The sequence below is a fragment of the Cuculus canorus genome, chromosome 3, assembly GCF_017976375.1.
Source record: "Cuculus canorus isolate bCucCan1 chromosome 3, bCucCan1.pri, whole genome shotgun sequence".
Lineage (NCBI taxonomy): Eukaryota > Metazoa > Chordata > Aves > Cuculiformes > Cuculidae > Cuculus > Cuculus canorus.
The window spans coordinates 66,978,018-67,005,488 of record NC_071403.1 but is presented as its reverse complement, the minus strand read 5'-3'; the positions used below and the strand labels follow the sequence as shown (position 1 = coordinate 67,005,488).

At 48.7% G+C, this 27,471-nt stretch overlaps 1 protein-coding gene across 1 annotated transcript in view; it reads right to left on the bottom strand.

The window, feature by feature from the left end:
* The window catches only part of ASXL2 (ASXL transcriptional regulator 2), a 71,075-nt gene that overhangs the window by 33,559 nt on the left and 10,045 nt on the right, over positions 1–27,471 (bottom strand). Inside the window, exons 2-4 of the mRNA XM_054061753.1 lie at positions 15,696–15,778; positions 2,679–2,787; positions 733–886 (exon numbers count right to left, since the gene is read on the bottom strand). Coding sequence (XP_053917728.1) covers positions 733–886; positions 2,679–2,787; positions 15,696–15,778 — 346 coding nt within the window. The remainder of the gene's footprint in view (positions 1–732; positions 887–2,678; positions 2,788–15,695; positions 15,779–27,471) is intronic.

The following is a 27,471-nucleotide window of genomic DNA, read 5'->3' as shown; positions in this document are numbered from 1 at the left end:
CCACAGAGTGGCAAAGACAGCAGGATTCAAACCAGAGCGAAATCTACCGTGTCCTCTGCTTGGTGCTCATGCACTGCCAAAACCCATTCTTCTATAGAAAGCCCAGAATCTGGAGACCCTACAAACACTGCTGATGCATCCAGCTCCATCAGCCACCCAGACACAGCAGGGGGGCAAAACCTGTATTGGCTCTTCCCTGTATTGGCCGAGGTTGGAAATGGTTTAATATTTCACAGTGCCAAACACCTAAATCCATCTTCTGTCCTCAAAGGAGGACAGAAAAGAGCACAGTGGCTCCAGCCGAGGGACCCATCAGGTCACCAACAGGCTTTAACCTCATTCTGTGCTTTAATCTGATTCTGTGCATATTCCAAGTCAGAGCTGTCTCCAAAACCATCAAAAGACACCAGGAGTACATGGTGCAATCGTGGGAAAGCAGGGAAGCGTCAGAAAAACCTGGGAAAAAAGCAATCACTGTTCTTGGGTGGAAAGCACGGAGTGCTGGGCTGTGGCTCAGGTCAAGGCCTTAAACACAGACACTTAACTACAGACAACAGCTCCTGCAACAGCAGCTCAGCACTTGCATCACCAGCTCAATCCATGAGCACAAATGGTATGGGAAGGTCTCAGGCCACCTTTGTGCCATGTCTGGCAACAGATGTGACGGATGAAACCCTCTAAGTCCTTCTTATGGATCATGCTCAAATTATCGCTCCTGAAAAGAAAAATTACCTTTCCTTTTCCATCTGCTTTTCCTCCCGTCCTTGTTACTGCACCCATCACTGCTGCTGCTGCTGCTGTTCTCAGAGCTCTGTGAGTCGGACTGGGCATCGCTGCTCTCTTCCGAGCCATCGGAGAGCTCCTTCAACCCATCTGGAACATCCTTCTGCAATAGAAGAAACAGATGTCGATACTTACTCCACCCTCAACTCACCCAATTAATAAAAACCACCTAAAAGCATCAGGTTTTTTACCAAGCACTGCTTCTGGATTATTTTACGCTGCAGGGCAACATCAGAACTGCTTGGCCTCTGGCCTCAAACCCCCATGCTGCCTTTCTGAGCCCATATGAAATAAGGCACAGCTGGCACAGCTGCTACACCGCCCACGGCATCACTTCGCAGCATGCCTTTCATATGCCCTCACTGTGGTTGTCCTCTCCATCCCTCATTGCCAACCCAACACACTCTTGCTTTAAAGAAATCCGCTCAATTTTTTAACGTCATAACAGAAGAACAGTTCGATGGCTCAGTGTCCCACAACCCCGGCTTAATTATTTTTCCAGCTGAGTCCTCAGTAACCCCACTCCTGCCGGTACGGATCCTTGCTAAGACGGACCTGGCTGGTGATCCTGTGCGGGAGAAGCTATGAGCTGGCACATGCTGCGATGCTGCACTCCTGTGCAGTTACCACCAAGATTTTAGAGGCAACTGGCAGCAATTTCACTCAGTCCACACCTAAACCCAGGCTGCCCTCTAGTGATTAGCCTGTCAGATTCAGATTTTAACCGACACTGGACATCAATGTTAACTGGTGACAAAAAACTCTTTCCTGCTGATGACATCTTCAGTTGTGGTCATTAATCACTACTTTTAAGTCCCTCCAGGCATGGGGATGCCAACACTGACCCATGCCCTTGAGCAGGTCACCACTGCCCTAGCACCCAAACCCACCCTGGACACCCTGCAGAGGCACAGAGCTGAGAGGGCAGGACAGCAGCAGGAAGTACCAGCTCATTCCCACCAGACACCAGCATCCCCATCCCGCTCCTCTGCTTCTGCCCCATCACCTCAGCCAAGTCCCACCACACCTCAAACCACAGAATCACAGAATGGTTTGGGTTGGAAGGGACATCAAAGATTGTCCAGTTCCAACTCCAATGGGCCAGGGCCTCCCCACCCTCACAGGAAAACATCTCTGTCTAAGATCTTATCTCAATCGCCTCTCTTGCAGCAGAAAACCATTCCCCCTTGTCCTATTCCTGCCCTCCCGGATCAAGAGCCCCTCCTCAGCTTTCCTAGAGCCCCTTTCAGTAACTGGAGGCTGCTCTAAGGCCTGTGCTGAGAACTCCAGAGCTGGACACAGGGCTCCAGCTGGGATCTCACCACAGCAGAGGGGCAGAACCCCCTCCTGGCCCTGCCGGTCCCACTGCTTTGGATGCAGCCCAGGACACAGTTGGTTTCTGGGCTGCAAATGCCCATTGGCAGCTCATGTTGAGCTTCTCAACCCCTAGCACCCCACGTCCTTCTCCTCAGGGCTGCTCCCAACCCACTCTCCACCCAGCCTGGATTTGCGCTTAGGCTTGTGCCGAGCCAGGTGCTCTTTGCCTACTGTTAACAGACTGTGGACACAGCAATTTTTCATTCTAAATACAAGTTGAGATCAGTGGAGATGAAGTTATCCTTTTAGGTCTAAATTTCATTACACTTTTAATTACTCTTTCATTTCTGGAATTAATATCAGCCAACTCCTACACTGTGAATAAAACCACCACCTTCCATTGAACTCCCAGCACTCAGGTACTCACCTGCAAGAACAACAACTTCGGGTTTGTGTTTGGACGGACAGTTTATGCTCATGCTACTGAGGAACAGTCACCTCTTCAGTCTATTGTAACCCAGAGTGCTTTTACATGCATTCAAGTCATTCAAACAAGATCCCCTAGGCAAGAAACTCACCTTCAGTGTGTAGACTCCCATGCGGCCCGGCACCTTGTAGAAGATGCCCTCTTCCCCCCGGGAGTTGGTGTGTAACATCGCATTCAGGCAGGCGAGAGGGGAGGTCCCACTGCAAACAAAACCACAGGTTAATGTTTGGAGACACTGGGTCAGCGTTCATCTTCTACTGAGAGACAATCACCCTTCACCCAACCATCACACATGCAGCAGCAGAGAGATTCCAGATCCAACTTCTATTCCCAAGCAGAATACAAGCTGCCATAACAAGCAACAGTGGAACCCATCCTTGTATCCATGCTCCCATTCCCGGCAAAAATCAAACAAAAAAACCCCCAAGCTCTTGCTCCCCAACACTTTGCTGCAGAACATCAAATGTTCACGTGTTTTCAGAGCTTCAGAAGCTCCGTGCTGCTCACCTGAACCTTGGAGCAGACTCATTGTGAGCCAGCACCCTGATCCAGTGGGAGGTGTCCCTGCCCACGGCTGGAACTGGATGGGCTTTGAGGTCCCTTCCAACCCAAACCATTCCATGATTCTACGATGACTGACTGCAGGGATCTGTAAAGCTGCGTTGTGGGGGTTTTTCCCTGCAAAAACTCTCATCATAGTGAGATGAGGGTTGTGGGATAGAATGGAATACAGTTATGCAATTTCCTCTGGGAAGAGTGGATATATTTGGTCCCAACCAGGAGAACTGAGACAGAAGATCCATCTTTTCATCGGAGCTAGTGGGGTTTTCTTTGTTTGTTTTTTTTTTAAACCCATCCCATTGCAGAAAGATGAAAAATCAGGTGAGAGAGGAGCTGGGCATTCCCACTGCTAATCCCACCCTCAACTGAACAGGCTTCCTTCCTTGTAAGGCACAGTGATATTCGCTACAAACCCTGCATGGCAAATACGAGAGGAATTTACCTTTTTCCAACACCCTGTCACAACACCTGGAACCAGAACCATCAAACTGACTGAAATCCACAATTTGTAATGGATTAGCCCAAATTCTGAGCAGGAGACACAGCTGTTTGTCTGCAGCAGGTTTTGCTATGAACACTGACACACACCTGCATCAACAGCTGGATTTAAGCCCTGGGAGGAGAGGGGAATAACAGTGAGAAGGGGCACAACCCTCAGTGATTCCGGTGGGGCACAGGCACCCCAAGTTGTGCCAGAGCAGCAAAACAGCTCAGCTGAACTATAGATGTCTGGTATGAGAAGTCAACATCTTGCTACAGGTCTGGCCTCCTTCATCCCAGTGTGTACGAGCCAATAGGTCAGGGATCAACAGGGGGTGGGCCAACAGGTCAGAGACCTCACAAGGGGCAAGCCAGCAGGTCAGAGACCCCACAAGGGCCAAGCCAACGGGTTGGAGACTCCACAAGGCCCAAGCCAACAGGTTGAAGACCCACAAGGGACAAGTCTACAGGTTGAAGACATCACCAGGAATACCAGCCAGATATGGCAGCTCATGAACCACAGGAGAAACACCTCTATCAGAGGTGGACTGGTGTTTATGTTGCTAGACCAAATCCCATCTGCGCTGAGTGCTATGCAGACATAAATGAGACCCTAGTCCCTGTCAGTGGGAACACCAGTACCAGTGGCTGGAGGGGAGCTGGAAGCACTGTCAAGGTCCCATCCTACCAGTGGCTGGAGGGGAGCTGGAAGCACTGTCAAGGTCCCATCCACCTGTGGCACCACAAACCGAGCGTCCTTTCCACTGCTTCTCCTCCAGTTAAGAAACAGGCTTCGGGGAACACTCAGAGTTCTGTGGGAGCTCTGTGGTTGCACTGAGGTCCCCCAGGGCTTGGGCAGGGACGTGCTGGTGTCCCCACCAGCAGAGATCTCTCTGGGGTCGCAGCCCACAGACTGATCAGATGATTTCCTTCAGACCAACATGCAAAGGGTCAGAGAACAGCCTCTATGGTGTCAATGAATGCAGCAGTGCGGGTGTCCTGAGGTTTTGCTCTCCAAATCAGCGCCTCAGTGCACGCTGCACATTGACAGACACTGCTGGCTGCAATTCCCTCTGGTGAGTGCCAAAATGGATGTGACAGATCCTGTCCAAGCCACACAGTCATCAGACCGCACTCATACAGCTCCACTCTGCAGGACCTTGTGCTTCCTGAGTTTTCACCAGCATCATTTATTCATAAATACTGGACAAAAAGGTGATGAGGAGGGCATGTTCTACATCCTAGGCTCACCCCACTACCCCAGCAGACGGCTCAGCCTGATGCTCAGAGAAACAACAGTGGTGCTGGAGAAGGCAGCTGAGCCTCAGACACACCAGGGACCATCTCTTGTGTTTGGTTCTTACATGGCAAAACTCCATTTCATCCGGCCCTGCAACTCCACTGGCTGACAAATGTCTTCTGGAGAGACAGCCAACTGCGACACAGCAGAGAAACCAGTGACACGAGCACCTTACCTTGGTCCCTGCCCCAAATTCACATCTGCTTCAGACACAGCATATTCTTACAAGCTGTATCGAAGCAGAACATCAATGTTCAGCCAAGCACCTAACAAGGCCTGGGCAGAGCTGTGCTTTGGAAGCTCCCAAAGGAATAAAGCCTTGGCATGACCAATCTTTACAAAAGCTGTACTGATCTGGCCTCTACACTGCTCCAAATGAATTAATTCCATTGTTTAACAACCTATCTGTGATTTTCGCTTTACGTTTTTATCCTGTTTACTCATCTATAGTTACAGAATCACAGTCATTCAGGTTGGAGAAGATCTTTAAGATCATCTAGTCCGATCCTTAACCTCACACTGCCAACCCCATCACTAAACCTTGTCCCTAAGCAACACATCCACATGGCTTTTGAACCCTCCAGGGATGGGGACTCCACCACTGCCATAGGCAGCCTCTGCCAGGGCTTCACCACTCTGTCAGGGAAGAAATTGTTCCCAATATCCAATCTAAACTTCCTCTGGTACAACTTGAGGCCATTTCCTGTTACCCACCACCCGTTCCTTGGGAGCAGAGACCAACCCTCACCTGGTTCTAACCTCCTTTCCGGGAGCTGTACAGAGCAATAAGGTCTTCCCTCAGCCTCCTCCTCTCCTCACTAAACAGCCCCAGGGCCCTCAACTGCTCCAAGAACCTCTGGGCTCCAGAACCTTCCCCAGCTCTGTTTCCCTTCTCTGGACACACTTCAGCCCCTCAAGATCTTTCTTGGATTGAGGAGCCCAAAACTAAACCCAGGATTCAAGGTGCGGCCTCTGAGTGCAGGTGGACGATCCCTTCCCTACTCCTGCTGGCCACACCCTGACTGATCCAAGCCAGGATACCGTTGGCCTTCTTGGCCACCTGGGCCACTGCTGGCTCATTTTAAGCTGCTTTCAAACAGCACTCCCAGGTCCTCTGCTGGGCAGCTTTCCAGCCACTCTTCCTCAAGCCTGGGGCGCTGCATGGGGTTGCATGTGTCTTTCTCTACCAGCCCCTCCTAGAAAGCTGGCACAAACGTAACACCATTCTAGGCTGCTGTAAAGCCTACTGTGAAAATTTTAGAAGCTAAACATGAGTTGACAAGTCCCATCTAACTTTCAAAAAACCCAGAGGTTCAATTTGGATATAAGACATATGGTCTTCACGTCACATTGTCCTTCCTGCCTTTACAAGTGAGTATATACAAGCACTTTACCCTTCTGATACAGCTGCCTTATTTTCATGACCACTGCTCAACACTGCCATGGGCACAGGGTGGTAGCTCGCCCTTGTGTGCAGATTCCCCCATGGCAGCTGCAGAAGAACAGGAGAGCAGCTGCTGCTGTGGGATTACATGAGGAAAAAGGTCTTTATTTAAGAGCGGTGAAGCCCTGGCAGAGGCTGACTAGGGCAGTGGTGGAGTCTCCATCCCTGGAGAGTTCAAACACCATGCGGCTGTGGCACTCGGGGACATGGTTTAGCAGGCATGGGTGGGGTTGGGCTGACAGTTGGACTGGATGAGCTTAGAGGGCTTTTCCAACCTTAACAATTACATGATTCTATGTATTATCGAAGCATTTTATTCCAGTAGGGAATGGCACGTTAGCTGACAGCTAGAGCAGAAAAGCTATGGTCACAATAAATGGGATGCTCACCTTTATCAATTACCCAGTACTCAGTGCCACCCACTGACAAATAAACAGCACCCTTGGCAACACCAAGACAAAGGTCCCTCTGTTTGGGCCGTTAACATCACAGCCCAACAATGCTTCCCGAGAGGGCTCCCCGCAGAACAGAGTGGCAAACTCAGCTGATGCAAACAGCCCACTAGGGCCTGTGTTCTTTACAATGAGCTCAAATGAAAGTAAAAACTGTATTTGCAACAGTTCAAAAGATCCAAAGGTGACTGTGTTGACATCTGCCAGGATTAATTGGGTTTCTATGGTATTCCAAGGGCAGACCGAAGCTTCCTGGTTTTCACTTCACAAAAAGCTAAAAATAGCACTACCCTCTGTAAATCCACCAAACTACAGGCTGCAAACTGAGCAGGGCCAGCGCCGGGGCCATCGGCCAAGCTCTCACACACAGACCTAGGATCTTCTTCAAGAAAAGTGGGAAGCGTTGATTGTTCACTGTCTGAAGTTCTAAATCATTTCAATTTCCCATACATTCTAGACTATGGAATCATAGAATGATTTGGGTTCGAAGGCACCACAGAGCCCATCTAGATCCAATCCTTTGCCATAGGCACGGACACCTCCCACTGGATCAGGTTGCCCAAAGTCCCATCCAACCCGGCCTCAAACACCTTGAGGGATCAGGCAGCCACTACTGCTCTGGGCAACCTGGGCCACGGTCTCCCTACCCATTTCTTCCTAAAATCTCATCTCAATCTCCCCTCTTGCAGCTGAAAACCTTTCCACTCACCCCATCCCTGCACTCCCGGATCAAGAGCCCCTCCTCAGCTATCCTGGAGCCCCTTTCAGCATTGGGAGGCTGCTCTAAGGTCTCCTCACAGCCAGGCTGAAAAACCCGAACTCTCTCAGCCTGTTTGCCTGACAGTGTATTCCAGCTTGAGAAAAACTGGACCGTAACACCCCCATCCATTCAAAACCACCTCGACCAAAGGCAAGAGCAATGGTTTCAGTGCTGACAGAGGTGTTCAACCAGAACACCAAGGACATTTCCATTTTCAGATGCTGTCTGAGCCCGTTCCCATCCGTACTTACCAAGCAACCACACAGTCAACAGGCTGAGCAAACACACATCCGCAAACTTCAGCATTATCAGAGCAGGCAGCAACTCTTTAGGTACACAGCAGGGCCTTCAATAACTGTGTTTGTCAGCCCAGAGCAGGGCACTTTGTGAGCCCCTGCCTGACCTGTTTCAAGCGCTGAGTAGGGGCGAGCACCGCGTGCCTGTGAGTGGTGACTGCAGGTTTGGCTCCCAGCCCTCCTGCTACGACTGCTGTACTCAGCAGCGCTGCTTCCCACTGAAAATGGGGTGTTGGCAGGTATTTCCTTTTGACACTGACTTCCAAGGTAAATAAAAACCAATTTAACAGATTTACTGGAACTTATAAATCTCTTCATGCTTCCAAACCTGTGCCTATCACATAAACTGTATTTTTACACTGTTGACCAAACAAGGGCCTTTGGTCAGCTACTCTAATTTTAAAATTAATATTCTCCATATCTGCACTCTCTCATTTCATTAATAAATCAGAAAGTTGATCTCAAAGTGACCAACAGGAAGGGACAGCTTGCAAAACGGGCACGTGTCCTGGGGCGCATCCAGCATGGCATCGCTCGTCAGTGGAGGGAGAGGACTGTCCTGCTCTGCTCTGCACTGGTGTGGCCCCACCTTGAGCACCGGGGGAAGTTCTGGGTGCCCCAGGATAAAAAGGATCTAAAGCCGCTAGAGAGCATCCAGAGGAGGGCACGGAGCTGGGGAAGGATTTGGAGGAGAAGCATGTAAAGAGAAGCTGAAGTCACTGGGTCTGCTCAGCCTGGAGAAGTGGAGGCTGAGGGAAGACTCATTGCACTCTACAGCTTCCTCATATAGGGAGGAGGAGGAGCAGGCACTGAGGTCTTCTCTCGGACTCAAGGGAATTGCAGGAGGACGCGCCAGGGGAGGGTTAGGTTGGACATCAGGAAAAGGTTCTTCCCCCAGAGGGTAGTGGAGCACTGGAACAGCTCCCCAGGGAAGCAGTCAGGGTGCCAAGCCTGACAATATTCCAGAAGTGTTTGGCCTGTGCCCTCAGACCCAGGGTGTGAATGTTGGGGTTGTTCTATGGGACAGGAGTTGGACTCTGATCCTTGTAGTTTCCTTCCAACTCGGGACAATCTATGATTCTATGACTCTATGATCCTTTACTCATTTTACGGGACTGCTGAAAGAGCTACACCAGTATAATGCTTGGTTTTGTAGCTAAGAGGGAGTTGCAAGGTCAATCAATGGCATAAGAAATACACGTTCCGAGCTTTCATTGCTCTGGGCATTTCTCTAAGCTACTTGACATTTCAAACAGACACGTACAGATCAAACACTCCTTCTGAGAATTGCCAAATTTAAGCCATCCTTAAATCATGGCATTTTAAACTCCCTATTAAATTCCAAACTGCTTAAGACTGAGCAGAGAAAACGGGTTTGAGAGCAGTGAATGTATATAAGGTTAAGGTGAGGACTATAAGCAGCTGCCTGCTGATGGGGAGGAGGGAGGTGAAGCATTTTTTCTCACACTCCCAACCCCAACTGCAGCACCCCTTCCCATTTGCCTGGCTCTTGACAGCAGGGACACAGACAGCTTGCTCCATTTCATAGAACCACAGAACAGTTTGGGTTGGAAGGGACCTCAAAGCCCATTCAGTTCCAATCCCTGCCATGGGAAGGGACACCTCCCACTGCATCAGGTTTCTCCAAGCCCCATCAAGCCCGGCCTTGAACACCTCCAGGGATGGAGCAGCCACCACTTCTCTGGGCAACCCGGGGCCAGGGCCTTCCCACCCTCACAGGAAAACATTTATTCCTAATATCTCATCTTGATCCCCCTCTTTAAGCTTCAAACTCTTCTCTCTCGTCCTATCACTGCACTCCCTGAGAAAAAAGTGATTTGAGTGTGGATAGGTCACTGGGCTGAAATTTTTCAGTGATGCTTTATCTGAACCTTAAAGCCTTGCCCTCAGAGCATCACACAAGGTGCATTTACCTACCGAAAAGTTACTTTCTCTTACAGCACCATTTCTACTGTGTCAGCAGGTTTTACAATATCTCTGCAGTGAGGCTGCAGATCTCCCACTACAGGATCCCCACCTCAGGGCTCCAGGGTCTCCCACAGACAGAGAGACACAAAAACACCACACAGAACCCACAAGCCTCACATTGGCAGCTTCAACACCAGGGTAGAGTTAATTGCCTTCTGCTCTAAACAGAAACTCAATACAAAGTGCATCCAGTAGCGACTGCCTTCATTTCACACCATCTCTGTATGTAGCCGTAGCTGGATGAAATGCCCAAATGACTGGATGGGGCATACGGGTGAGGAGTTTTCCCAATCTGTCCTTTCCAGCATCCCTTTCTTTCCCTTTAAATCAGACATTCACACAAACAGCTTTTTTTTTATTAGTATATTAAGATGTGATGCTTTTAAAAAAAACAATAGTTCTGTATCCACAGAAGCATCAGAGCAGAGATATTACAAGCAGACACCACTCCAAGCTTGTTAAACACATTCATGATTTGGAAAAGTAGCTTAGTGGAGGAGTTAAACCTTCTTTCACCCCAGATGCAGCAGCAGGTGACCACCAAGCCAAAGGACACACCAAAACACAGCATGCAGCTCGAGTCCCCCTCCCCATAAAGCTGCAGGTAGCAGGGTTAACTCAGGAGACTCCAAGCATCCACATGCGATCAGCCTGACATTCTCCACAGACTTCACACACAGACTGCAGTTTTGGGTTTGCATCGCTCCGTAGCGAGAATGCAAACAGCATGCAGGGCACAGAGAGAGGGGAACAGAAGCAGTTACACTACATCTACCATCAGTACTCGGTGTCTAGGTCTGTGAAACAAGGGGTTGCGCTTTAATTAAGGTCATTGCAGCTTGCGTTAGCAGAGAGGAGCAGCTTTAGAACAAGCAGCAGTGGTTCTTACCTTCTGGAGTTGGAGTGCAACCCAAAAAAAGGAGAGAAACACCCCTTTAAAAACTTGAGCAAAACAGTTCTCTGAGCATTAATACGAACCCTCCCCCCTCCACCACAACAACACTTAATAAGTTTTGGGTAGATCATAGAATCCTAGAATGGTCTGCGTTGGAAAGCACCTCAAAGCCCCTCCAGTTCCAACCCCTGCCATGGGCAGGGACACCTCCCACTGAATCAGGTTGCTCCAAGCCCCATCCAACCTGGCCCTCAACACCTCCACGGATGAGGCAGCCACCACTTCTCTGGGCAGATCAGCAGTGATACCAGGTTAGACTAGGTTCTATACAACAGGCCCCAGCCAGGTCGGTTGGAGTGAGCCCAGAGGAGGCCACAGAGATGATGTGAGAGCTGGAGCACCTCCTGTACAAAGACATTCTGAGAGAGTTGGGGTTGTTGAGCCTGGAGAAGAGAAGGATCCAAGGAGATCTTAGAGCAGCCTCCAGTACTGAAAGGGGTTACAGGAAAGCTGGGGAGGAGATCATCTTGCTGGTCCTTAACTCAATCCAAGAGGCAAGACTATCCTCCAGCTGCCAGCAACTTCCCTCCTCCTACAGCCACCACCCAGGCGCAGCCCGCTGCCTGACCTGTGCTCGCATTCCTGAGCCAAGGCAGCGAGGAAGCCTTTTCCCTCTAAAGTTCATCTTCTCTCCTCCTGCCAGCGTGACCAAACACAGAGTTTCTCCCACCTAGGCCAGATCCCAATTTCACAGCACATGAGCTGCTGGAGGAGCACTACCAACGCTGCTCTGCCCTGAACTACTCAAGAGATAAAGGCCCCTTTTGCTTCGGGCGATCAGCATCACACAGCTCTCCCCATCACTCCGGCAGACACCATTTGCATTGCCAGCTCCATGGAGGACAAGCTGCCCATAGAAACACAGCAGGCTACTGGTTTTCAGCCAGCAAGAGAGGAGAAACACAAGAAACTGGTTGAGAAAGAGTATGGAAACCTAAAGTTACAGTGCAGGGAGCTCATTTATACCAGCTCCAGCCTGTTCACATTACCACCTTCTTGTCTGGAAGGAAGCCACCTCCTAAAGGATGCTCCGAGCTGCACTAGCAGAGCATCTGGCAAGGGATTTGGAAGGATCTACTTGCCAATGAGAAGCAGAAACTAGCCACTGCCTGGAGGGAGGTAAAGCTGGAACCCAACCTGGCCATGATACACTGATCTCCAGTCCAAATATGACTGCTGAGAAGAGGACTTGGGCTTCTACACTTATTTTTTTCCCCTAAAAGTGGTTAAAGAGTTTGTTTTGGTTTCTCTATGTTAGAAATTCCATGAATACTTGAAATAAAAGCAGCCCAAGAACTGTGTCTGGTTACATTTCTCGCCAAGATTGAGCTGCACTGAGACCTACTTCCTCCCTTAATCAGTACTGAGGAAAAAAAGTCTGTGTTTGGACAGAGGTTCATGAGTTCATTTTACACAGTGTCCCCTATAACAGCCAAGAAAACCCAAACATTCATGGTCATTAAGGGAAAAGGTGACCAAAAGCATCTTTCAGAGACCCTAACTCTTCAGAGACCCTAACCCTGATCTTAACATACCCAAGGAAATAAATGAAATCCAAAAAAAGTTAACAATTTTGATTTAAAAAGCAACTTCTCAAACACTGCTAACTCTTAGTGCCCACCAATCCCATGGATTCAGGTTTGGGAAACTTTCATAGCTGGCGTTGCTTAGGTTAACACATCATCCCATGCATCTTCCAAGCCTCATTTGAAAGTGTGAGTGTTGGAATGTGCTCAGGTTTCATCGAGCTACGTGGCCAATAGAGACAAGGCAATAAGGAGCCAGAAATGGTTATGCTGCCAATTCACCGAGTGTTTAGCTATGCATGTACTGTATTTTCTCAGCCTGCAAGTGGATCTGTAGGCAGGGAAGGGTCTCATCAGACCAGGGCAGCCTGTCAGCACAGGCAAATTGAGACAATTAGGATGACAGATAACACGAAAAGCAAAATTCTGGCTCCAGGATGCCCTAGGTCTCCAAAACCAACACTTTGGAGGACTGAGCCTGGGCTGACCTTTAAAAACCTCATGGTTAAAATCACTAGAGTCAAGAATGAAGTTATAAGTACAGGTAAGATAATCAGCCAGTATCACTCCAGCTGTGATGCACACAGCAGAAACCACCATTCCTTTTGTGCCACGCTCATCCCAACCACCCTCATCTCAGCCACCCTTCTTCCCTGCAATTCCAAAGTCTCAACAACAGTACTAACACTTCACATCCTCTGAACTCATCTAACCATGCCCTGAAGCTTCCTCCCAAGCGGCAGCACATGCCAGGAATCATCAGAGCGAAAGTGAGATGTGCTGGCTGAACGGCCAGAGAAGTGACTGCTGGACACGAGCTGGGCTTCTCATTCCCTCTGCCTCATTAGGAAAGTCATTTGTCACTTCTAAAACTGTTTTCTTTCCGGAAATCAGAGATTTTAACAAGTTAAAAAGGTTTAAAAGGTAGATATATCTAAGGATTTCATAGAATTGCAGAATGGTTTGGGTGAGAAGGGACCTTAAAGCCCATCTAGTTCCAAGCCCCTGCCAGTGCAGGGAAACCTCCCACTGGATGAGGTTGCTTAAAGCTCCATCCAACCTGGCCTTGAACACCTCCAGGATGGGGCATACTGAATTTAAACACACAAACACTGCAGTCAAAACTGACCAAGGTTAAAGATAACGTGGTCTGCGGAAGTAGTTTACTACCAAAGAAATTTGCAATTTTGCGGTTGAGAAACAAATCAAAATGCTCCAATGCCTTGACGCACACGCTAACAGAGAGCCTGTCCTGCCTGCAAACCCTGACACCATCCCACCAGACCAGGAGTCTTGAAGCCACTCGCTGTTCCATGCAGCCATGCACAGGGAAATCGCTGTCATTGGTCATCAGAGCCTTGGCCGTGGGCTCCTCACAGAGCCTTTGCAGAAAAGGACTCAATTTGGTGACCTCTGCATGCTCATCTGACAGCTCTGATACCTCCCCCATCACCATCTTCCCTCTGATGAACACCAGTTTGTGTTAAGGCTGTCTTGTCACAGGCCATGACTTAGCAGAAGCACAACCCAGCCACAAGAACTACTGGGACTGCCTGGAACGGAATCAGAATCTTTCCGCTCTTCATCCAAATAAAATCTTATGACATCAATCTGACACTTAGGGGAAAGACGACTCCACAGCATCCAAGTGAGGTCAAGTCAGTAAGGTGGAGCGCTGAACTAGAGAAAATGAGTTTCACACCCAAGTGCTCCCACAAACATTTCTGAGGATTTGAGATGTTGAGGAGTTTGCACTGTCCTGATACTAAGAAGCTCTTTTAGAGAGGAAAAGTCCTTGCTATCACCTCAGGCTAAATCCCCAAACTGATTCTAGAAGAAGGACTTGAGTTTGAGAAGGGTTCTACGACACCACAGCATTTCTGTTCTGCTTGGTTTCAGCTGTTCAGTCTAAAACTTGGCCTGGCCAGTCGGAGACTGGAGATCTTTCATGGTACAGCTCATCTCCTGGCTAAGGCTCTGGCCCTAGAAGAGCACTCAGAACTGCTCAAAAGGCTCACCACACATAAGTGCCTGGAGCTTTGCTGGGCTTGTGCTTTGCCATCAGTGATCACCAGCACAGACAAATGCATTTCCATCCTCGGGAGGGCACAAGGGGCTGACCAGCGTGGTTGCTGGTTGCAGACATAGATTAACAGTGTGTAATACATCATTGAAGCTACTCCAAAGCTGGTAAACCTTCCTGGCCAAATGCAGCACTGCCCCAAAGCCTCATGGAAGAGACTGAGCCCCACTTCTGTCACCTCCCTAAGAGCGAAACGAGTGTTTGGTTTCCCTACTTTTAGATAAAGCAACATTTCCAAACAGCAAACCACTCTTGTGCTGTCCACAACTTGAGTGGAAGATCATATTGATAGCAGAATTCCTCCAGTTGGGCCCAAGCAGATGGATCGTTGCATTCCACTGGCAAAACGGAATGGAGAATCTAAGTCAAACTTAGGATGGTTCTTTCATTCTAAGATAGAGGAACTGGCACATCCAAACATCTCGCTCCATCTTTTCTTTGCTCTTAGAAAACAGAAGTATCTTCCTTATACAGATACTTTCTATCTCATACAGCCAGTTCATAAAGTAGAATCATAGAACCATTTGGTTGGAAAAGACCTTTGAGATCATCAAGTGCAACCATACCTGTCCACTACCAAACCATATCCTTGAGTAGTTGCTTTCTCTCTCAGCAAAGAAACCTGTCCATCCCTGGGAAGCACGTACGGAATGAAGCTATGGCAACAGCAGTTCAAGAGCCATCATTGGAGCTGCTGCATTTTCCTAAAGCGAATTGGTACAACCCAAGTCAGTGCCCTTTGCTACCCAGCACACCCACGTTCCAGCAGCTCCCCAGGGCAATGGGGAGGTCTAAAGCAGAGCCACACTTTGCTCCAGGTAACACTAAAAGAAAAGAGCCTGAAGATAAAGCTTTCTAAACAAGGATTTGTAAGGGAAGCTGCTTTTTTATTTTGTGTATAGCTTTTAAGTTTTGGGTTTAGACATTTCTATTAAACTGATTATTCACTATTTAAGGTGAAACACAAAGTAGTTGAGTTACTTCAGTGCGTGGAGCCCAAGCTGCCTGATGAGGTCAGTTTATCTCATACACGAGCTGCAGAGCAGAGGCACGTAGCTCACACCTGGAAGTTAGGTGTGATCCTTACACAGCTTCCTTGGTGAGAAGTACCAGTGCCTTGAGAGCCTGTTTGCAAACAGGACCCAGACACCAATTCCACCGACATTTCACACTTCATTCCCAAAATACTGATGAGATGGGGTTAACAGTAAAATAAACCGAGCTGGAACCAAAGCATGGATGTGTTTTACTACTTAACTCACCTGATCTCTTTGAGTCCTTCCTTCTGGATAACTTGCAGGATCTCTTTATGGCTCATTGGTGTATTTGGGTATTTCTCCAGGACCTGGCAAACAAAAAGAGATCAAGAGGAAGTTACTCGTCTGCATTTTCACTTTGTTTGACTGCAAAGAAAACTACATATCATGCTTTGGATATCTCCAAGGACAGAACCAAGGAAAAACTTCCAGCGTTCTAACATTTCTTGACCACCCCATCCACACAAGGAACAAATGCAGCAGACAGACTGTATTGGCCTGTCTAAAGGACTGATTTTAGTGCGATCCCTGCATTATTCTCAAGCACACAGCCCTCAGGGAACACTTCTTGAAGAGATTAAATGCTGCACAGTAACAGGGAGGTTTCTCAGCCATCTGCTTCACTCGGGAATGCTTCAGGAACTGTCGAGGTATCTTAGATACACAACTTCCCAACCCCAAATCCTTAAGGTCTGCAAAGCCCTGACAACTACTGATCAGTTTGGTTGTACAAGCGTTAAGAACTTTGATGTTTAATACTGTTAGAGTTGTCTGAAAATCTCTGCACATAATTCAGGCTTGAAGTTCATAAATATAGTCCATGACAAAGCTTCCCACACTACGCTGTGTCCGCACACCTTGATGCCTGAGCATCGCTCGTCTCCCTGTCAGGATGACAAGATTTGTCAAGATGTACAAGCACAATTCCCAGCCCCGGACAGGGATGCTGAAGGCTCCTGCAGGCAGACCAGTAACTACGCGGCACTCACATATTTTAAACAATATTTATGCTGAGAGGATGGGCAGGAAAGGCCTCACTTCCTTCTCAAACTTTGACCCCTGCCCAGCACAGACGCTGGAGTTCTGGTCTTCAGCCAGAACACAAACCACCAGGACATTAAATATGAAAACCTACAAGAGACTTTGCTGAAGAGAATGATTGGTTTGAATTTCTCTGCTCAACAGCTGTGCAGAACACACAGCTTCTCCTAAACTCATTGACTATACTCCCTCCAGGAACACATAAGGGATGAGAGGACATGGCCTCAAGTTGTGACAGGCGAGGTTTAGATTGGATATTAGGAAACAGTTCTTCACTGAAAGAGTGGTGAAGCCCTGGCAGAGGCTGCCCAAGGCACTGATGGAGTTCCCATCCCTGGAGGGGTTCAAAACCTGTGTGGCTGTGGCACCCCAGGACATGGTTTAGTGCATGGCAGGGTTGGCCTGGTGGTTGGAGTGGATGAGGTCAGAGGGTTGGAAACAACCTTAATGATTCCATGATTCTAAGTTCTCTTGATGGCTGCAGGTTTAGCTCTCTTGGGAAAGCACTTTGAACAGACCTTGCTGAACCACAGCACCTCACTGCTCAGAGAAACAGAGGCCCACATTCAGCCCCATCTCTAGCTCCAGAAGCCCTTGCTGGTATCCTCATCACACTGAAGTTTCTTGTTCGGTTACGTTAAAGCCTGGCTTTCACAGAAACTACGGCTCTTTCCAAACCCAGTAGATGACTTTTGGCTGGCTGCAGTGATGCACATTCTGAATCCTAGCACCGACACCAGCAGAGCACTTCACCTTTAGGGACTTCTTGAACAGCAGAGCAGCACACATATAAAAAAGTGAGTTTAAACCAGATTTAAACAGGATTTGTGTGCACTCTGGATCAGCCTCACTCCACTCCATATCCAGCTGTAACAAGACTAAGGATGCCCACAGGACCAGGATACAAAATTAAGGTGGTTGGAGGGTGACGTCAGTCAGGCCCCTGCAGTTTCCTAGACTGATATCAGCTCAATTCACACTCACTTGGAATTGCTAGGAAGTCAGCACACCTTCATACCAGTAACTCAGAACAAGAGCTGAAAGCTTGTTTTGCACAGGAGGGTCCATGGAGGGCAGAAAGAGTTAAGGCCATCTCAGTTTCCATCTGCAGTCTTCATGCAGTGAGCAGAATAAATCAGGAGAAAATGAAGTAATGTTGATTCCATTAACACAGCACTCAGGGCATTCACCAGTTCTCACACATAAATACACATGTGCATTTTCCTTCCTGGGCACTGCACTCTCCTCTTGACTCCCACTACACAGGTGTGCTTCTGGCAAGTCCCATCTCGCTCATACCTTGAGCAGCAACCACATGTTTCATTAATTCTTCACTAGGCACAGCCACAACACAAGCCAGTAACTGTGACCTGATAACCACAATCTGCAGGAAGCCAAGCAGGTGTGGCAGGAGGCCAGACTGATCCTCTTAAAGGTGGCTCCAGGAAAGCTGGGGAGCCGCTCTTGGTCAGGGAGGGCAGAGAGAGTACGAGGGGAACAGTTTTCAGCTTTAAGAGAGGAGATTGAGATGAGATGTCAGGAAGAAATGTTTTCCTGTAAGGGTGGGGAGGCCCTGGCCCAGGGTTCCCAGACAAGTGGTGCCTGCCCCATCGCTGGAGGTGTTGAAGGCCAGGTTGGATGGGGCCTTGAGCAACCTGATCCAGTGGGAGGTGTCCCTGCCCACGGCAGAGGGCTAGGACTGAGTGGGCTTCAAGGTCCTTTCCCACCCAAACCATTCCATGATTCTACAGACTGCAGAAACGGATCCTCAGTCACTGTTCCTTCCCCACAAAATGGGCTTTGAAAACCCTTTCATCCTTCACCAGTTCAAGAAGGCATCTCACAAGAGAAAACAATCCACTGCGACTACTGCCCAAGCACAAACAAGAACAATTTATGGCCAAAAGGCTTTGGATCACCGAGAACATTTCACTCCATAAAGATGAAGCACTTAGGTATGGTTTAAATAGAAAATAATCACAAGAAGGAAATGTGCACGATACTTAAACTCAGTCTAGACAAGCTCAGCTGGAAAAACAGCTTCTCTGGCTTAGCAGCCATGGCTGCTTCTAACAGCAGAGTCTGCACGAGAAATGAGAGATATGTTTATGGTGGTCCAACACTCCCTGAAACCTCAAAGCACATATGTCTCCCGTGCAGCCGGCTCCTGACCAGATGCAAGGACAAACCTGAAAAGAAGGGGTCAGTCAACCCACCCAAAGAGCAGTAAGGAGTCTCCAAGTCACCAGTTCCATCTTTTCCAAAGGCAGACTCATTAAACAACTCCAATCAGGACTCCAAGCTCTGCAGAGATCCCAAGCAGGGATGATGAACGTTGAATCCACATGAACCTGCAATGAAGCTGGTAAGGGGTCTGGAGAACAAGTTTTATGAGTAGCGGCTGAGAGGGCTGGGGTTGTTTAGCCTGCAGAAGAGGAGGCTGAGGAGAGACCTTATTGCTCTCTACAGCTACCTGAGAGGAGGTTGTGGAGAGGAGGGAGCTGGCCTTTTCTCCCAAGTGACAGGGGACAGGAGAAGAGGGAATGTCCTCAAGCTCTGCCAGGGGAGGTTCAGGCTGGACATCAGGAAAAAATTTTCCACGGATAGGGTCACTGGGCACTGGAATAGGCTGCCCAGGGAGGTGGTTGAGTCTCCCTGGATGTGTTTAAGAGACGGGTGGATGAGGTGCTGAGGGGCATGGTTTAGGGAGTGTTAGGAATGGTTGGACTCGATGATCCAGTGGGTCCCTTCCAACCTAGTGATTCTATGATTCTAACCTGATCCAGTGGAAGGTGTCCCTGACCCTAGAAGGAGGTTGGAACTGGATGGACTTTGAGGTCCCTTCCAACCTAAACCGTTCTATGGCTCTATAAAGAAACTTGTTTCTCCGTCATTCTTAGCCTCCTTGGAGCAGCAAAGCAGTTCCTCCAGATTCAGCAATAACTGTGCTGCTATACAAGCTGATCTGGAAGAACCAGGTATGAGGATTAAAGAGACTCTTAAAAAAAACAGATACACTTTAAAACCTTCTCCTCACTTCTGCCTTTTAATCCCCTATCAGATCATTCACTCGAATCCTTTTTCAGACACTGTGTGTAAATAAACAAACACTACCACCACCACCTCCTGCAGAACTGAACTTGAAAGGTGTTTTACCATTAAGAGTCAGGATTTTTAAATCACCTTCGTACCAGGCTCTGCATTAGCCAAGACGAATCCAAACGTCAAAGCAGCAAGTCGCAACACTGGGTGCTGCAAAGCCTCACTACCTGAGCCTGGCTATGAATGCTGAGAAGCATCAGCCTCCAATACAGATGAAGTCGTACACTTGAGGTGGTGTCAACTGATGCTAAAATATGTCCCCTTAGGTGCTGCAGTATTCCAGCTGGGTCATTAGCACAACACATCCACAGAGTTATCTGTTTTATAGCAACGTTGTTTTGCACCCTGAAGCTGCCCTGCTTCCTGCAAAGATTTCCAAGAAAACAGCATCATCATCAGAACAGCTCTTTCCTAATTTCACACCTCAAGAGAAAGGTAGCTTTCTAATTCTCACAGTATTTATGGTGTGAAAAAATGTATTCACATCACTGGCAATTAAATTCAGAGCACAACAGCCAACAGCGGGATAGAGCAGACCCAGAAATGCAGGAGAGTCCCCTGCGAGCAGCAGCTATCCCAGCAGTTCAGAACCTCCAGCAAATCACGCTGAAATCTTCGCTCTTCAGAGCAGCTCCAGTTTTCCACATTTCCCAGATATCACTGGTTTAAAGGCACTGGCAAGAGAAGAAGACTGTGTCCCACCTCAACTCTGGAGCTGAATAAGCAAACCACCTTCTAGATGGGCTGTTTGAATAACAGCATGTTTGTGGTTCCAACCAAACTGCTGAAAGCACACACCCGACGTGTTCCTTCAGCTCCGGGGAGAACCAAGGGGCAGTTTCATTGTACTCGAGGCAAAACACAAGCAATACAGTAAGAGCTGGGGCTGGGCTGCATCAAGAGACTGGAGCACCTCCTGTATGAAGACAGGCTGAGAGAGCTGGGGTTGTTCAGCCTGCAGAACAGAAGGCTGCAGGGAGACCTTAGAGCAGTCTCCAGTATGGAACGGGGCTACAGGAGGGCTGGGGAGGAGCTCTTGATCAGAAAGTGCAGGCACATGGCGAGGGGGAATGATGTGAAGCTGAAAGAGGGCAGACTGAGATGAGCCCTTGGGGAGAAACGTTTTCCTGTGAGGGTGGGGGGGGTACCCTGGCTCAGGTTACCCAGAGAAGTGGTGGCTGCCCCATCCCTGGAGGCGTTGAAGGCCAGGTTGGATAGGGCTTTGAGCAACCTGAACCAGTGGGAGGTGCCCTTGCTTATGGCAGGGGTTGGAACCAGACAGGCTTTAACATCCCTTCCAACCCAAACCACTTCACAGTTCTATGATTCTATGGGATCCTTGTCATTGCAGCATCCCTTTAAACACAGGGGCAATTGTCTAACGTGTGATGAAAAAAGGGAAAGACTCGAGATGTTTCAAGGCAGGAGATAATATAAAAGAACAGCAAATTTGCCAATAGAAATCACTCCAAGGCTCGTATCTCTTCTTTCGGTGTCGCAGAACTCCAGCTCAAAGTCCATACTCTGTTTCCATGCCCTAGGTTACAATATTACACAACCCAGAAGAGCTTTCAGCTCCAGCTCTGATGCCAACCAGTCTTCTCAACTTCCAGAACAAAATGCCAGGACTGTATTTCCAGCCTCTCCCTGGACAAAGATTTGCCCATAAGCAAGAACTGTAAAGGAAAATATTTCTACTGTGAATCTGAACTCTTTGCGAGGACATCCCGATCCCAACCTGCAGGACATGGGTGGAGGAAGCATGGAGGCAAGGAGCAGGACGAGCTTGGAAGTGCAGAACGAGAGCGTGTTACCACTGCATAGTGGAAAGGGTCCCGGGAGTGGTGGTCGACAATGGCTGAACACAAACCTGGAGTGGCCCACGTGGCCAACAGGGCCAACAGCATCCTGGCTTGGATCAGCCATCGGATGGCCAGCAGGACTAGGGAAGGGATCATTTCCCTGCACTCGGTGCTGGTGAGGCCACACCTCAAATCCTGGGTTCAGTTTTGGGCCCCTCACTCCAAGAAAGACATTGAAGGGCTAGAGCATGTCCAGAAAAGGGGAACAGAGCTGGAGAGGGAGGTGGCAGGGAGCTACAGAGCAGAATCCCCCAAAATCAAAGAGCTCGTGTAACTAAAGTTTACGAGAATCCGTGTACAGATATCTCAGCTTTAAGTGTAAACAGGATGGGTTTGAAAGTTAAAAACAAACAACCCAAACTTTAAACCCGACTATATGGGGCTGGCTGCTTTGGGAGTAGCTTGGCATGCATTTTCAAGCATTGTTAACTCCAACCCCAAAACGATCCCACCTCTACATCAAAGCTTCCCTCTCATTTTTAGAGATCTTCTGAAATGAAATCACCACCCCTTCTCACTCTCAACCCCAGATAACAGCTGCCTGTTCTCCATGGGAGCTCCCAAAGCAACAGTGATTCCCACGTGCTGCAACAGAGGAGCTGCAAGCCCACACACACTGGTACCCAGAAAGACAAGGCCACTGGACTCCATGCTGGTGAGGACGCGCCTTGAATGCTGTGTTCAGTTCTGGGCCCCTCACTCCAAGAAAGACATTGAGGGGCTGGAGTGCATCTGGAGGAGGGGAACAGACCTGGGAAAGGGTCTGGAGCCCAGGGGTTCTGGGAGTGGCTGAGGGCCCTGGGGCTGTTTAGTGTGGAGAAGAGGAGGCTGAGGGGAGACCTCATCACAATCCGCAGCTCCCAGAAAGGAGGCTGGAGCGAGGTGGGTGCCGGTCTCTTCTCCCAAGGAAAAAGTGTTAGAATGAGAGTAAATGGCCTCAAGTGCTAGGGGAGGTTTAGACTGCATATTGGGAACAATTCCTTCACAGAAAGGGTTCTCAGGCACTGGCAGAGGCTGTCTATGGAGGTGGTGGAGTCACCATCCCTGGAGGTGTTTGAAAGTCAGGCAGATGAGGTGCTCAGGGATACAGTTCAGTAGTGGACTGATGCGGTTGGACTTGATGATCTCAAGGGTCTTACCCAACCAAATGATTCTATGAACCAGTGGGATGACTGTCTACACAATGACATTTTTGGTGCTGGATGCTGGTACAGCTATAGTTTTGTCCTGACCACACACCAAACACTGACACAGATGTCCTAGAATAAAACTGACCAGTGTCACCATACTATTTAAATGAGCCATAGAATCATTAAGGTTGGAAAAGCCCTCAAAGACCATCCAGTCCAACAATGAATTCAGTGAAGAAGTTTAAGGGTCTTAGGCCACTCTATCTCCAAAACTTGGGACATTTACCTCCTCTGAACTTGCACTCCCATTCTTCCCAGTGAGCAAAAACCCTTGGATACACAGAGACAGAAATTTGGTTTAACAGTTAAACCTGTTATGCTCTCTGCTCACACAATACCAGACAGAGCAGGTATCTCCCCAGTTTATATTTTAATCACAAAATCACGAAATGGTTTGGGTGGGAAGGAACCTCAAAGCTCATCCAGTTTCAACTCTCTGCCATGGGCAGGGACACCTCCCATTGGATCAGGTTGATCAAAGCAACCTGGCCTTCAACACCTCCAGGGATGAGGCAGCCACCACTTCTCTGGGCAACCTGGGCCAATGCCTCACCACCCTCCCAGGAAAACATTTAACCCTAAAATGTCATCTCAACCTCCCCTCTTGCAGCTTCAAACCATTCCACTCATCCCATCCCTGCACTTCCTGATCAAGAGCCCCTACCCAGCTCTTCTGGAGCCCCTTTCAGTACTGGGAGGCTGCTCTAAGTTCTCAGCACAGCTTTCTCTTCTCCAGGCTGAACAACCTCAACTCTCTCAGCCTGTCCTCTGAATGGGAGGTGCTCCAGCCCTCGAATCAGTTCCTTCAGTCCTCCAACAGAAGAGGAGGAAAACCACATGACAATCTTAAAGCAGACAATTTATACTTGTACAAGAGCAAGACCAAGGGCTAGGTTTATACTGATGGTGAACTGAAAACAGCCCAGGAAGAAAGCCATGAGAACCTCAACTCCTACACCTCTGCGCTCAGCCTATGGCTGTCAATAGGAGCAAGGGTGTTCACTTGGAGATCCAGGCCTATCTGAGGAGAGACTTCCACAGACGTTATTTCATTAAGATTCCTCCTAAAAAGATGCAGACTAAATTTATAGCTCCTTACGTTCCATCTTTTCCTACAGCTTCTCACTACAAAAAGTGAAAAATCTCTTCCTTTACAGAGTATATAGACATTGCAGTGAACCCTCTGATGTCAGCAAGAGATTGGGAGACCATCATGGCTCCTCCTGCTCCATATGAACAACATTTGGTTAGTGGAGATTTCCATCCACAGAGCTGGACCATCAGGTAGCCACTAAAACTCTGCTCTCCATGTAAACCATCAGTTCTCCAGAGTGCCCCAGCACCTCCACTCCCAAGGCACAGGGAACTTGCCAGAGGTCAAGCATTCTTGATGCTAACTGCCCATTCACTCTTCTCTAAAGCCATCGGGCTGTAATTAGACTGAACTTGGTGCAGAAGCAATCTATGATTCCCAATTACCCATCACTGGTTTCACACTGCAAGCCTCTGGGTTCTACTGAGAAGAAAGCTGCAGCGCCTGAGAATCCAACCATCTGCTGGCACAGAGAAAGCAGTTCCACAAAGCCATTTCTGTCTCAACCTTCAGTAAGTCTGCCCCTCGCCTTTCCATGTCCTCCCTGCCTTGCTCTGCCATTCGTGGCTCTCCAAAGCTGGAAAAAGGGGCTTTTCTCACGTCAGCTTCCAACACTTCTGTATGAAGATGCCATACAGCTCTCATTCCGGTCTGGTGTTTCACCGACAGAACAGGAACAGGATGTTTTCCAAGGACTGACAGCATCCAGTCAGTCACTTTGGGGGAAGCAGCACATGACATTTTCCCCCACCACCAAGTTATCTGTGTCTATCTTTCCACCTTTAAACACCAACATGAAAAAGGCAGACAGAGACCTCACATATACTGCTAAAAGTACAAACAAGGGTCTGAACGCTTCCACTGCTCTGTCTTCCAGCAGATTACATCAGGAATGAGCTCCTTCCAACTAGTTTCAACTTCAGACTTCAGGAAACCTGGCAATTTTGCATTTGGAGCAAAACCAAATGTTTAGTGTCGATTACTGGGCAAAGCAGGATGAACATTAGGACAGAGAATCCATTCCATGTATCCTATGAAACGAATCAACCCTTTCGTTCCAATGTAGCAGGGTTCAAGGCCAGTTAACAGCTTCAGAGCCTTCCCTGGGCACCACATTAGCATGTACCACACTGAAACGCAGCCACAGCACAGGCAAGCAGCTCCTTCGAGGGCTGCAATGAATCATTCATGAACACAGGAGCCGAAACCCTTGTGGAGGGAATTAAGGAGAGACACTCCCTCCCCCAGAGCTGCCCTGCACAAAGCGACCCTCACTAGGGCTGCTGTTCAGCTCTCTCATAGTTTGTCCTCTGCCAAGACAGAGAGTTGGCCGTACTTTTCCACTTAAGAAAGCTCCAACTGATCAGAGTAAGCAACTAAGGCAGTACATCACATCAGTATTCAACCTCACACAAGATAAAAGCCCCATGGAAACTTGTGTTATAAGTGGTTGGGTTTTTTGTTTGGCTGTTTTCGCTAGGTTGGGTTTGTTAGGTTTTTTACACCAACTCATCCACCAAGGTTTAAGCATAAGATCAGGTCCCTGAAAATGATCCAAGGGCTGGAGCACCTCCTATTCAGAGGACAGACTGAAAGAGCTGGGGTTGTTCTGTCTGAAGAAGAGAAGGCTGTGGGGAAGACCTTAGAGCAGCCTCCCAGCATTGAAAGGGTCTCCAGGAAAGCCCTGCAGGGGTTCTTCCAGGCACAGGACAAGGGAGAACAGTTTGAAGCTGAAAGAGAGGAGATTGAGATGAGATCCTAGGAAGAAATGTTTTCCTGTGAGGGTGGGGAGGTTCCCAGACAAGTGATGGCTGCCCCATCACTGGAGGTGTTGAAGGCCAGGTTGGATGGGACCTTGAGCAACCTGATCCAGTGGGAGGTGTCCCTGCCCATGGCAGGGGGATTAGAATTGGATTGGTTTTAAGGGCCCTTCAAACCCAAACCATTCCATGATTCTATAACATGACAACATGCCCTGGGATTTAGTGGCACTTGGTTTCTAACAACATGGAATTGTCCATTCCTTCTTGACCTCATTTCTGATTAAAACCTCAGATAGCATTTGGCTAATTGGATGAGTAGAAAAGATGCTGCAATCTAGGTCAAGTCCTTCTGTCCCTCTCTTCACTCCTCTCGTTACTGCCAGAAGGAAGCAGAATTTTGCAGGCAGCCTCTGCCCAGCCCACTCTTCAGCAATGACTGAGCGGGAATTTCACATACACGTTGGGTTTTTTATAGCTGACCCACTTCCCAGGGGAAGTTTGCATTGCATGAAGATCATTCCTTGCCGAAGGAGCACTTAAGGAAGTGTGCAGCTCTCACTGGCTTCTGTAGCTGCAGCTGGAAATCTGGAGAGGAATGGCCAGGAGGGAAGAGCTCTGCATTAGGCAGGAGGTTAGGATGTAACCTCAGGAGGAAGTGTTGCTGTTCAGCAGGGGTTGAGCTAACAACTCTCAAATTGCTGTGGATTCCTAGCCGTTAAGACGTTTGACTTCCATTCCCAAGGAGAAGCCCAAGTGTAACTACAAGAATGCTCTTAGAGCACTCTTAGACCTTAGAGCAGCCTCCCAGTACTAAAAGGGCCTCCAGGAAAGCTGGGAGAGGGAGGGCTTTTGATCACAGAGTGCGGGGACAGGAGAAGGGGGAAGTGTTTGAAGCTGAAAGAGAGGAGATTGAGGTAAGATCTTGGGAAAAAATTTTTCCTGTGAGAGTGACGAGGCATCAGGCTGCCCAGAGAAGCAGTGGCTGCCCCATCCCTGGAGGTGTTCAAGGCCAGGTTGGATGGGGCTTTGAGCAACCTGATCCATTGGGAGGTGTCCCTGCCCTGCCCAGTAGCAGGATGGAACTGGATGGGCTTTAAGGTTATTTCCAAACCAAATCATTACAAGACTGCAAGATCTTCTCTACTGGCACGCTGGGGCAGTAACACCCATCAAGCATACTTACAGGATTCAGGTTGTACAGCTGTGACCAAGAGAGCTCTCGCAATGCCAGCTCTCAGCCAGTCTCTGTGCTCAGCTCGCTTTCCGGAGTGGCAAGAGGAGTAGGCAATGGATTCGCTTTGGACAAAGGCAGCAGAGCGCAAAACACGGCCAGCAAGCACCAGGCAGCAGCGAGAACTCAGCCCTGCAGCTCAGACCAGAGCTACCTCAAAGCAAAACCCAGCAGCAGACACAGAGGTAACCAACTCCTCCGTGGGGTGATCTGATCGCTCCGTGTCACTCGCTAATGCAAGTGAACAACAACACAGACTGTGAAGCATGAGTCCAAGCACAAAGTATTTTAATTTCCTTCTTTTTGCAGAACAAAGAATGCATGATACCCAGAATACAGCTACACTTCAATACGAGATGAATTTCTCATTTCTTTAGGGCCCTAGATGGTGTGCTGGCTCCTGCACGCCCTTCAGGTTCACGTTAACCACCCTCTGCAAAGAGGCTGCAAAGCCTGCATCCAGGAACCAAAACTGGTTTTCACTCTGAAGCCTTCTTGCTTGGAAAAGTCTTGCACAAAAAGCACCAGAGATGCTCACATGTCTGTGTTTCTCAGCTGGTTCAAAAGGAGACCACAGCTTTTGCAGAAATGCAGCCTCTCTGGTCCTGCAGCTGCAAAGCAAAGTGCCTTCAAACCCTTCCTTGCTAAAATTATGCCAAGGAAAGAGACCAAGCAAAAGCTCCAGGTTAAAATTAATACTGAAACAATAAATGCAAGTT